The sequence below is a fragment of the Dromiciops gliroides genome, chromosome 6, assembly GCF_019393635.1.
Source record: "Dromiciops gliroides isolate mDroGli1 chromosome 6, mDroGli1.pri, whole genome shotgun sequence".
Taxonomy (NCBI): domain Eukaryota; kingdom Metazoa; phylum Chordata; class Mammalia; order Microbiotheria; family Microbiotheriidae; genus Dromiciops; species Dromiciops gliroides.
Window position 1 is genome coordinate 263,386,557 of NC_057866.1, and position 12,771 is coordinate 263,399,327.

General features: G+C 38.1%; 1 protein-coding gene across 1 annotated transcript; it reads left to right on the forward strand.

Annotated features, from left to right (window-relative positions):
- The first annotated feature begins 851 nt into the window (after nt 1–851).
- On the forward strand, nt 852–12,771 carry JCHAIN (joining chain of multimeric IgA and IgM). The gene is made up of 4 exons (XM_043971534.1): nt 852–1,008; nt 5,358–5,490; nt 10,884–10,964; nt 12,150–12,771. The coding sequence occupies exons 1-4, from the start codon at nt 945–947 to the stop codon at nt 12,352–12,354; spliced, it is 483 nt and encodes a 160-aa protein (XP_043827469.1). The 5' UTR covers nt 852–944; the 3' UTR covers nt 12,355–12,771.

Consider the following 12,771-nt stretch of genomic DNA (forward strand, 5'->3'; position numbering starts at 1 on the left):
AATCCAGGGCCAGTGCTCTATCCACAGCGCCACCCAGCTGCCCCCAAAGTATAATTTTTCAAAAGTATTTTATCCAGTATTACATAGTTAACCATTATTTATTCAATACTTCAGTATCCCATTATTGTGTTGGTTGAGGTGCTTCCTCTACAACATAGATAGTGCTCCCTTTATACCTTAATAAAGTATCTTTTGGATTGCTATGGCTGAAAAATTTATCATTCTCTGTACTCTTTCTGAACTTTGTCCTTCAAACGAGTGTCATGTAGTCCCTGAAAGCCTTGGCTGCTTAGCAGGACCAGGAAGGCCATGGGCTTTGCTGACATGGTTTTAGACACCTCAGAGTTATTTCTGGACTCCACTGAGGAATCAGAGGAGCTCTCAAGTGAGGAATTTTTCTCATATAATCCATATAATAACCTATTTCCTTTCTCATCTTCCTCAGTTCCTAAAGTTAAAAAAAAAAACCTCCCCTTTTTCCTCAGTTTTTTCCTTTTTTGTTATTTTGTATTTGACAAACATCATCAAACACGAACATTTTCATATACATAGAAGACCCCTTTCCCCTTCCTCCAAATGGATTTTGGCATGTTGATTAAAGGTATAGAACCCTGAACTGAGCATTCTGAGTTCAACAATCCTTCTTATTTGGGATTCTTTTTCATCTTGCTTGTGCTTTACTCCTATGCAATAGATGTATTAAAATATTACAGTAAATGGTATCCTCTTGGGACTGCTATGTGTGAAGTTACTTTTAGCAGAGCATCAAACTTCTTTGCGAAGAAGCACTTGGGTTTCAGTAGTCCAACCACACTTGCCCCTGTTTCTAGTTTGGGTTGTTATTTTAGGAAAACAGAAGCTCTATTATTTGCACATCCCTTATAGCTTTGACACCTTCAAACTGCCCTGTAATCTCAAGTCTTTCAAAAGACAGAGGAGGCAAGATGAAGAGGTCCTTGTTCTTCTGTGGTCTTCTGGCTGGGCTTTGTGGGGTTATTCTTGTGACCGGTAGGTACTTCTGTGTGGTGTCATATTTCTAACATGCTTATAATTCATATGCAATGATCCTTAAAACAGATATGTGTGTGTAATATATATATATATATAAAAAATACTGATCTTATAGACTTTATCTTGTGAATGAAGTAGACTAGAGAGACAACTCCAATTTCATGGATTCCATGGGATTCTAGTCGGAAAGGACCTTGGAAATCATCATATCTTACTCATTTACATATTGAAGTGGTTACACTTGATGATCTAGAAAGCTCCTTTTAGCCTCTGATCCTATGACCTATCACAAAATTTGACATTCTTTAGCACAATTCTTTATTATTTTAAATTAAAAAAGAATATACCAAGATTATAGTAATATAACATATTGTTATGTCATACTATACTAGTTAGTAATAATTAATATTACAATAGAATATTAACATATAATTATATCATACCAGATTATTTAAACCCTATATAATATATTATACATGCTATTATATTGATATATAATGCTACAATAATCATATGTGTGTATATATATATGCATGAAGATGAACAGAATCATATATATATTACACACACACACACACACACACACACACACGATTCTGTTAATCTTCTTCATGTATTTGCTTGCCCAGTGCAACCTGGAGAATATGAATGTAGTCAGGCTTTGATTCCAGATAATTCTATAGGAAATCCCCTCTTTTTACACTAAAGAAATCTCTATGTGATTTCTTAGCAGTGGGTGACGACACACATGCACTTTCCAAATAGGTTTTCTGGGAAATTAAGACAATATTTATTTCTTATATGCATAGACTTAGTTACCTCTAAAATGTATTTATGTATTAAGGGCCATGAGATTCTTAAGAGCAGGGGTTCCCTTTTACTTTTCTCTGTATCCCCAATACTTAGTACAATGCCTGGCCCATAGTAGGTGATTAATACATGTTTATTGCTTAACTAATATTGAATGGGGGTATGGAAAGCTTGTACTGTAAGTCAAAGGGGATAGAAATAGAAAAAAATGAACAACTTTTGATAGACAGTATTAAATAATTTTTCCAGAAATGGAAAGGAATTGTATCAAATAGAAATAATATTACTTGTGTATGATTAAATTCTTCCTAATATTGATTCTATTGATTTTACCTTGGGGAAGAAGTAGATTAGAGAGACAACTATAATTTCATGGATTTCACAGGGTTTGTAGTTGGAAAGTCTTGGAGATCATTGCATTTTACTTATCTATAAATTAAAGTTATTAGACTTTATGATCTAGAAATTCCCTTTCAACTTCAGATCCTATGAAATCTTTATCATAAAATTTGACACTTTTTAGCACAATCCTTTATTGTTATAAATCAGAGGTTATAAATTTCTAGTATAAAAAATGTTGGTGGTAAGACGATTATCTCTTGGCTAGTGTCTAAATAGAGAATAGTTTTTTTACTTTTTAAAGCAAGTTCATTAAAGTTAGGCTCATATATCTGCTGTTAACTCTGATTATTTATTCAAATTGACGTCTCTGGTTCATGACAGCAATTATTGCCAGTACTTGAATTTCTCAAATCTTTGTGAATTGGAATTCTCTTAAATTTCTTGCCAGTGATACAGAGGCTCAATTCGCGTCTTCAAGATTCTTACTTGAGCTAAGATGATTATCCTTGTTATAATGGAACAACAGATTGCATTTGCTAATTAATGATTTTTAAAATAGGTCTCTGTATTGACAATAGTCAAAACAAATAGGTTTTAGAAAAATGTTTAGGAGAAAACAGGAAGTAAAAGAAATGACATTACTTTTAGATATTTTAGGAAAATCAGGGGTTGGGACCCATGGTTTTATCTACGTGGGGGGCTCCTAGTGTGGAAACTCCCTCTGCTGTTGCAAAGTGTCAGTTCGTCTTGCCTGGGGAACTAAGTGGTTAAATGACCAGCTCAGGACCACAAAGCCAGGATGTATAGAGGGGGCAGACCTCAAACTCAGGTCTTCCTGACTTCAAGACTTCTCCACCAACCATTGTGTCAACCCGCCTTTTTCTGGGTCTTTCATTTTTTATACCTTTATTCAGAATTGGTTTCATAACATTTCTTCACTTGAAGTCAAGAAAAACTGAATTTGAATCCCTACTCAGACAGTGCTGAGCTGTATGATCTTGGGCAAATCCCTTAATTCCTCCTAGCCTTAGTTTCCTCACCAGTAAAATGGTGAGAATAATATGTCCTACCTCTCCTAGTTCTTGAGTGGATCAAACAAGACCATATGTGCAAGATGCTTTGAGTTACCTTAAGCAGCTATATGAATGGTAGGTATTATTATTTTAATGATTTAATGTTTTACCAAAAACAATGATATAACAGTGATTGTAAATACTTCAGACATTTAGGCATTAAAGAACTAGATGAAAGCAAATAACAATTTATCATAAAAATGATTGACCAATAGACAAAATCCTTTCCTCTTCCCTGCCTTATCTCTCTTCCCTTTTCCCTTTCTTCTATTGGCTTTTTGAGATGGGGCTATATCCTCATTCTCTTACTAAGATGCACATGCTTAACCCTTTATCATATTGGTGGTAGGATAGGAGGATTTTCTCAGCATTAGGATACATACATACATACAAACATATATACACATACAAATATGTATATGTATATGCACATAAAAATAAACAGTGTTCTTCTTTCAGATGTACTCAGCTTACTAATTACTCCCAGGAAATAGCATACTCATATGGTATAACAATATAACAATATGTTACAGTATAGCAGAATAATTTTATACATATTTAAAAGGGCATGATAAGCTATTAAATGTACATATTTTTCTTTTTTTGTTTTGGGTTTTTGGGGTTTTTTTGCGGGGCAATGGGGGTTAAGTGACTTGCCCAGCCAGGGTCACACAGCTGCTAAGTGTCAAGTGTCTGAAGCCAGATTTGAACTCAGGTACTCCTGAATCCAGGGCCGGTGCTTTATCCACTGCGCCACCTAGCTGCCCCCTTACATATTTTTCTTAAAGCGACTCTGTCCTAGGATTTCAAATGAATAAAAGTTAAAATACAGATATACAAAATTTCCAAATAATCAACCAAATTCTCCCAGTCTCTAAATTATTCCTTGGTGCTTCTGTTGGAGTTTTAGGAGTCACAAGGACTCTTTTAGGTCATGAGAATACATACATTTACAACAGAACTTTAGTGGTCTAAGGACCTAATGTACACCCAAATGTAGACCTATTACTTCAATAACTTAAAAAAACCCTATTATTTCATAGACATAGGTAACTCCCCCATAAACTCATATTAAAATCTTTCTCAGCCTTAGCAGTTTGTCTTTATGATTAACTTTATGTCTAAAAAACCAACCCCCTCATTACTTGGTGGTCAGTCTTCTCTGTGGATTAAAGAAGGGCAGGAGGATGGATGGAAGGATCTTAGCATTTTTATCTTGGAGAAAAGAAGACTTAGGGGGAATTCCTCAAGGAATTTACAATCTGGTTGGGTGGGCAAAGCTGACACATCTGAAAGGCTGGAAGGCATTCAAATGCTCACTTGTGAAGTAATGATAAAGAAGTTTACCGAGGGAGATTGGTGTGGCCTGGAGTAGGGAGTAATGGAGGAAGTGGTGCTTCAGAAGATGGAGAGGATTTGGATGGAGGAAGGCTTCCAGATTCACAGACAGACAGATGACGGAGGTGAATACTGAATGTATGGAAGGCTATAAAGCCCAAGTTCACTGGAGCAGAGAGAGGATTTGTACTGGAGAATAGTAAGAGCAAAGACTGGAAAGGTAGGGTGGGTTTTTACTGATCTCGTGGGAGAAATATTGGTTATTCATCATTGACCCCAGAGTCTGGGTTCTTTGACTAACTTAAAGTGACTATTGACAAAACGGTTCTTTGCCTGGCAGTGAGCTGATGGGATCCTCTTTGCCTTGGCTCACTTGGACCAAACCTAGAAGACTTCTGATTCTTGTCATGGTAGAGGACTCAGTTGCTTTTCTTCAATATAATTCCTCGGATTCCCTACCCCTGCCAACTTTCCCCCCAAAAGAACATCCTTGGTTTTCCTACCCAGAAACATTTTATTTCATGGTTAGCTTTCCTAGGTTCAAGCAAAGAGTAGGGGGAGTAATCCCAAACTAATCAGGAATCATTTCATTCTTTATCTTAGAATCCCTAGCACCTAGCACATTGCCTGTCAAATAGCAGGGATCAATAAATGCTTATTGATTGATTGTGTGACCAGTTCCTTCTTCCATTTGCAGGGTATCTAAATCAACTCAATGGCAGATGTTCATGAGATTTGTTTCTTTTTCTCTTTGTTTTCCCTTCTTCTATTTTCTACTTCTAGCTCAGTATGAAGATGAAGAGGAAGAGAGAATTCTTGTTGACAACAAGTGTAAATGTGTACGAGTGACTTCCAGGCTAGTTCCTTCTAAAGATGATCCAAATGAGAAGGTTTTGGAGAGAAACATTCGACTCATGTATGTAATTTCCCACATCTTAAGTGAGATAATGTTAAATTAATAATTATAAATAATTAATGTATAATGTAAATAATTAAATGAGAGCAATAATTGTAAAACCCATAGAATAGTGTCTGGAACATTGTAAGTGCTATGTAAACATTAGCCATTATTATTATTATCATTAGCTTTCCTTTCTACTTTTTGTCTTTTTTATTTATTTTATTTTACTTTATTAATTTTTTTGTGGGGCAATGAGGGTTAAGTGACTTGCCTAGGGTCACACAGCTAGTAAGTGTCAAGTGTCCGAAGCTGGATTTGAACTCAGGTCCTCCTGAATCCAGGGCTAGCGCTTTATCCATTGTGCCACCTAGCTGCCCCCATTACTTTATACTTTTTGGCAAGGGGAGGAGGATCAGAGGGTCAGGAGAGAAAGCGTGACCTACTGGATTGAGTATGGGTCTTAGGATAAAAAAAAATCCAAACTTAACTCTCTGTTCTGGTGCTTACTAATTTATTAATCATGGTCTTTAATTGACAATGTAGAACAAAGGGCTGGGAATTATTGGTCAGTTGTGTCTTCCTCTTCATGACCTCCTTTGGGGTTTTCTTGGCAGAGATAATGCAGTGGCTTGCCATGTCCTTCTCCAGCTCATTTTACAGACGAGGAAACTGAGGTAGATAGGGTTAAGTGACTTGCTCAGGATCACATAGCTAATAAGTGTCTGAGACTGGATTTGAACTAAGGAAGATAAGTCTTTCTGACTGTAGGCTTGATACTCTAGCCACTGTGCCACCTAATAGGGTTAATATCTAGGCTAGGAGTTCCCCACATTTTTCGATCCCTATACCCCTTGTCTTTCACTAAAGCTCTCCATTCTCTCTGTTCAGTATCATTGAAAAGAAATTCTAGCATTTACCATGCATATGCACACAAGAAATAAAATAGATTAATTTCAATAGGATAATGAAGTTATTTATCAAATATCCCCTGTTCCCATTGATACCCTTTTTGCATTACCCCCGGTTGGAGATCCCTGATTTGGGACTGAGCCCAAGAACAGAAGTTCTAGCCCAGGAGACCCAATATGCTCCTGTTTCCATAATATCCCCTAAAACTAGATAGTCTTGTGTCTGTGATAGGTGAGTCCCGGAGAAAGGAGAACAGAAAGCTACTGTGTTAATGATTTGAAAGCCTCTGGGCTCATCGCCAAATAACACAGGGAAAGACGTTTTCTCCCATCACAGCTCAGTCTAATAGGCAACTGAAAGCTCTGATCTGGTCCAGTCAATCTGTCTGTTCTGCCCACACAAAGTTAATTCAACCTGAACTAAAGTTTTCAGTGGTTTGTGTGCAGTGCCAACTGAAACTTTAGAATGATGCCTTGTGAAAACTGGCGATGTGGCATTGTGCTGTGCATAAGCCAGTGAAAGTTCTGGCTCTCACCCAAACATGTGCCTGCATTTATCTTGCTGGTTAGATCAGATTGGAGCCCAAAGTTCCCTCTGACCTGGTCTTCCTTTTGTATAATCCTTCAGATGTTTCATATCACATGCAAGGCCAGGACATGTGGTGTCATGCTTTTGTAACCTGAGCCACAACGCACATTGATATGGAACCCTCTCCTCACTGTTGATGATTGCATGGTGAGTGGGGCAGAGTTGATAAGAATGAGAGTGGAAAAGAGAGAGGAAGCAAGAGCAAGCTAGAGAGAGGGAGAAGAGAATGAAAGAAGAGAAAGAATAAAGGAGAGAGAGGAGGGGAGAGAGACAGGAAAAGAGAGAGAGAGAGAAAGAGACAGACAGACAGACACACACAGATTCTGGTTCTTCTGGCTTCTAATTTGGAGAGAGAAGATATAAAATGCCAGCCTTTCATTAAGTATTGAAAAGAGAAAAAGACTCTGGGAAGAAGCTGATATGAATAAGAATGCAGCCAATTTTTTGAGCATGAAGATTTTTACTAACTAGACTGTAAACACTATGAGGACAGGGAATATATGAATATGTATTTGCTGAATTGAATTTGTTGTTGATTCCTAGCCAGGTATATCCTGACATAGACACTTTCAGGTGGGAGGCAGTAGTTTTTCCTCCAGAAACACAGGTCTTGACTGACTCCAAATATGGCATTCTTTTTGCTGCACTATAGATAGTTGGTCACACATTCAAATTTGAGAGTACCACCATATTTTGTCATAGTGAATGTGCTCCTACATGATGCTTTAATTTGTGCAATTATCACTTCTGGATCTGCCAAAATAAAATTTCACTTTCTTGATACTTTATGTTGTGATTACTTAAGTGAGATTTAAAACATCGATATTTTATTTTTCCCAAATTAAATGTAAAAACAAATTTGAACATTCATTTAAAAAAATCGAGTTTCAAATTCTCTCCTCTCCTCCCCTCCTACCTTATTAAGATCGCAAACAATTTGATGTAGGTTATACATGTGTAGTCAAGCAAAACTAATCTCTATATTAGTCACGTTGTGAAAGAAAATGCAGACCAACCCTCTCCTCACCCCCAGGAAAAATAAAGTAAAAAAGTATGCTTTGATCTGTGTTCAGACTCCATCAGTTCTTTCTCTGGAGGGGAATAGCATTTTTCACCATAATTCCTTTGGAATTGTCTTAGATTGCTGAGAATAGTTGCCACTCACAGTTTATCATCATACAATATTGCTGTTTCTGTGTACAATGTTCTGGTTCTGCTCATTTCACTTTGCATCAATTCGTATAAGTCTTTCCAGGCTTTTCTGAGAGTATCCTACTCCTTCTTTCTTTCTTTCTTTTAAAAAAAAATTATTTATTTATTTTTTTTGGCGAGGCATTTGGGGTTAAGTGACTTGCCCAGGCTCACACAGCTAGTAAGTATCAAGTGTCTGAGGCCAGATTTGAACTCAGGTCCTCCCAAATCCAGGACTGGTGCTCTATCCACTGTGCCATCTAGCTGTCCCCTACTTCTTATTTCTTATAACACAATAATATTCCCTCATAATCACATACCACAATTTGGTCAGTCATTACCCAATTGATAGGCATAACTTCAATTTCCAATTCTTTGGCACCACTTAAAGAGCTGATATAAACATTTTTGTGCATATAGATCCTTTTCCTTTTTTGTCTCTTTGGGATAGACCTTATACTGGTATAGCTGGGTCAAAGGGTATGCATGGTTTTATAGCCCTTTAGTCATAGTTCCAAATTGCTCCACAGTCTTGTTGAATCATTTCACAACTTCATCAACAATGCATTAATGTCTCAATTTTCTACATCATCCCCAACATTTGTCATTTTCCTTTTATGGCATATTAGCAAATCTAATAGGTGTGGGGTGGTATGACAGAGTTGTTTTAATCTGCATTTCTCTAATCAGTAGTGATTTAGAGCATTTTTTCATATGACTATACATCACTTTGATTGCTTTGTCTGAAAAGTGCCTGTTTATATCCTTTGACCATTTAACAGTTGGGGAATCTCTCTTTCTCTCTTTCTCTCTCTCTCTGACTCAATTCTCTATATATTTGAGAAATAAGGACTTTATCAGAGAAGCTTGCTATAATTTTTTTCACATTTATGATTACTAACTTGTATTTCCCTCCATCCCAACCCTGTCCATCCTCAAAAGTGTTTTTCTCCTTCCCCAATTTACCCTGCCTTCAATTAACTGCCTCCCCCGCCATCCCCTTCCTCTACTACTTTCCTGCAGGGTAAGAGGGATTTCTATACTCAGCTGAATGTGTATGTTACACTCTGATCCAATTCTGATGAGAGTAAGGTTCACACACTTTCCCCACCTCCCTTATTCCCCCCTTTGTAAAAGCTCTTTTGCATCTCTTTTATGTGAGATAATTTACCCCATTCTACTCCTCTGTTTCCATGTCTTCCAGTGCATTCCTCTTTATCATCACTTAATTTTATTTTTTCAGATAAGCATCCCATTATATTCAACTCACACCCATCCCCTTTTTCTATGTACACTCCTAACTGAGAAAGTTTAGCAGTTACATTTATCATCATCCCATATAGGAATGTAAACAGTTTAAACTTTTTGAATCCCTTATGATTTCTCTTTCCTATTTACTTTTTTTCCCTGGGGCAATGAGAGTTAAGTGACTTGCCCAGGGTCACACAACTAATAAGTGTCAAGTGTCTGAGGCCAAATTTTAACTGAGGTCCTCCTGAATCCAGAACCAGTGCTTTATCTACTTCGTCACCTAGCTGCCCCTTCCTGTTTATTTTTTTATGCTTCTCTGGAGTGTTGTATTTGAATTTCAGATTTTATATTCAGCTTTGGTCTTTTCATCAGGAATACTTGGAAGTTTTCTATTTCATTGAATATCTATTTTTCCCCTTGAAGGATTATACATAGTTTTGCTTGATTTTTTTTTTTTTGGTTGTTTACTCATTTTTCCTACCTATCTCTTGACTTTTAAATTTACATTAAAATTATATTAAAGTTAGGCTCTGATTCCAGGGTGGAGGGAATACTGTCCCAAACTTTAGGGTTTTTTTTGTGGAGCTAGTTCTTGGGGGGGGCGGTCTGTAAGCTTTCAGTTGTTCCAAGGTGGTATGACCTAAGGAGAGGTGTTTTTACTACTCTCCTTGCCTGTGCTCTGGTCTGTGAATGACCACAAGCACTCTTTTCTTACCTGGAATGGTGATGAGAGTCCTCACTCCCTTGGGGTCTTAGACTCTGGTGTGCTAGTGCTCCTCCTCTCCCTGGGACTGTGATTCAGGACTACGACTGGGATCCAAATATGGGCAATACAACCGAGTTCTGCACCCAGTGCCTGCAAAGAGACCCCTGTAATCTTCTGACCAGTTGTCTGGCTCCCTTACCATCTGTAGGCTGAGAGCTCTGGAAGTGGCCACTGCCACCCCTGACTCAGTCACTCCAAAAGCCTTCTGTTAGTTTGGTAGGGTGCAGTCTGCACTCTACTCTTATCCCAGGGTGATGGACCTTTCCTGCTGACCTTCTAAGTTGTATTGGGCTGGGAAATTGCTTCACCCCAGTCTTTTATGGGTTCTGCCACTCCAGAATTTGTTTTGAGGCACTATTTAAAATTGTTTGGAGGGGAATGTGGGGGAACTCAGGCAAGTCCCTCCTTTTTCCCCACCACCTGGGCTCTGCCCCCTGATCACTTTTAAAACCTTTCTAACAAGGTATAAATGTGGCATTTGAATGAGACATAGAAGCTAATGCAGTATAAGTGTCAGACAGACCTATTTGATTGGTGGATCAGGAAAGTACGGAATTCATCATGTGAGCTCCTTTACATCACTCCAGTCACCATCACTTTAGATTACCCTGTAGGCTGCCCATAGTGGGTCTGGATGCTAAACAACAGATGCATATCTTCCCAATAACAGTGACTTTGGACAATTTCCCTCCTTCTTCTTTAGAGTACCTCTGAAGAACAGAGAGAACATCTCTGATCCCACTTCTCCTGTGAGAACCCGCTTCATATACCGGCTGTCTGACCTGTAAGAGCTTTTCCTTTATATTCATTTAGAAGTTGAAGTTGGTGAAAAAGAATTATGTAATACAAAATTCATAGCATGGTTTTTGGAAAAAAAAGGTTGACATACAGGTAATGCAAACACAACAGTCCCTCTCTCTGCCTTGTTTATAATACATTCATGTGTCCTTATCCCAGAGAAGAATACCGCCTGAAGTAAACCCTTATGGCTCCCTCACTGTGGAGGTGGAGAGAGCTGCTGGCGGTGACAAAAGTGCAAATATGAGTATCTGAAAATGTTGACTGCAAACAAACTGTAGGCATAATTGTATATTTTTTTTTTCTGAAAACTGTATAACCTACTGGGCATGGTGGTGCATGCCTGTAATTCCCGTTACTTCCTGGGGAGGCTGAAACTGGTGGATCACTCAAATGTCAGAGTTCTGAGCTGCAGTAGGGCTAAAACCAATCAGATGTCCACACAAAGTGAGGCATCAACATGGCAGACCCTGGCGAGTCTGGAGCTGCCATGCTGCTTAAGGAGGGCAAACTGGCCTGAGTCAGAAATGGAGCAGGTGAAAGCTCCCATACAGATCAGGACTGGCAACATAATTGTGAGTGGCTGCTTCACTTCCAACCTCAGGGAGGTAGGAAGACCCAGTCTCAAGAAAAATTTTATTTTATTTTTAATGTATTTTTAAAAACCACATATCCTAAGATATTTAATAGGTAGTGTCATTTTATTTGGCTTTGAGTTTCTCTGAATGTGTTCTGAGAGTGGCTCATTCAAAATGTACCTAAACTATTCAGTTCATTCAATTTAGTGGGGGAAAAATAAATCAAGTTAGTTCCTTGGTGGCTTGTAGACAAAGAAAGAAGATTACTGAATTTTTATTTTCCATTTTTTTGGGTATTTTGAAGACATAGGCATAGATGAAATGGTGATGCTAAATAAATGCCTAGCACAGTGACTGGCACATGCTTGGTACTTAAGAAATGCTTGTAGCTTAATTAAATAAATCCCAGATTGGCTCTACTTCATCACAATGATGCAGAAATTTGGAAGTTTGCCTTCTGCTAATCATAGGTTTCGGCTCTCAGTTGTAGGATCCAATAGAACTTGGATGGGAACATTCATTTAGGAGCAGCCACAAATGACTACTTACCTTCCCTCAGTGGCCAGTGTTTAATGCATGTATTTACTTTTCAGCTGTAAAAAGTGTGACCCCACCGAAGTGGAGCTGGGCAATGAGGTGGTCACTGCCAGCCAGAGCAGTAGCTGTGATGAAAGCAGTGAGACCTGTTACACTTACGACAGAAACAAGTGCTACACGTCTACTGCCTCTCTTTATCTGGGAGGGGAGACCCGAATGGTGACAACATCGCTGAACCCAGAGTCCTGCTACGCCGACTAATTGACAGCCTCCACTGACCGAAATATGCACCTCCTGGCATAGAGCTCTCTGCTTCTCCCTCAAAACAACATTTTCATGATCAGCAAGCACATGGCCATTTCTTGTCCTATTTTTCTTTCTAGGTAAAAGCAAAAATTGTAACTTAATGAAAAAACCTAATTAATATTAAAACATTGAAATCCCTGCATTGCCATCTGTTATGGGAAATATCTTGTGTCTTGCTTTCATCCAGGGTCTGCACTGGATAATGCAGAATTGTCTTCTTCTTTTTGAGTAAAAAATATTTGAAGGATCCTCAAGTTATTTTTAAAATTCTGGTCTGAAATAATCCATGTTGTGACTAATTAATCTTTAAGCAATATGTATTTCTAGAAATGTGTCCTCTAGCATTGTTTTAAAAATTAAATCATTTCAGAA

Coding starts and splice junctions, on each gene's coding strand:
- JCHAIN (XM_043971534.1), top strand. CDS start 945: ATGAAGAGGTCCTTGTTCTTCTGTGGTCTTCTGGCTGGGCTTTGTGGG. Junction 1,009..5,357: donor TGGGGTTATTCTTGTGACCG/GTAGGTACTTCT, acceptor TTCTACTTCTAG/CTCAGTATGAAGATGAAGAG. Junction 5,491..10,883: donor GAGAGAAACATTCGACTCAT/GTATGTAATTTC, acceptor CTTCTTCTTTAG/AGTACCTCTGAAGAACAGAG.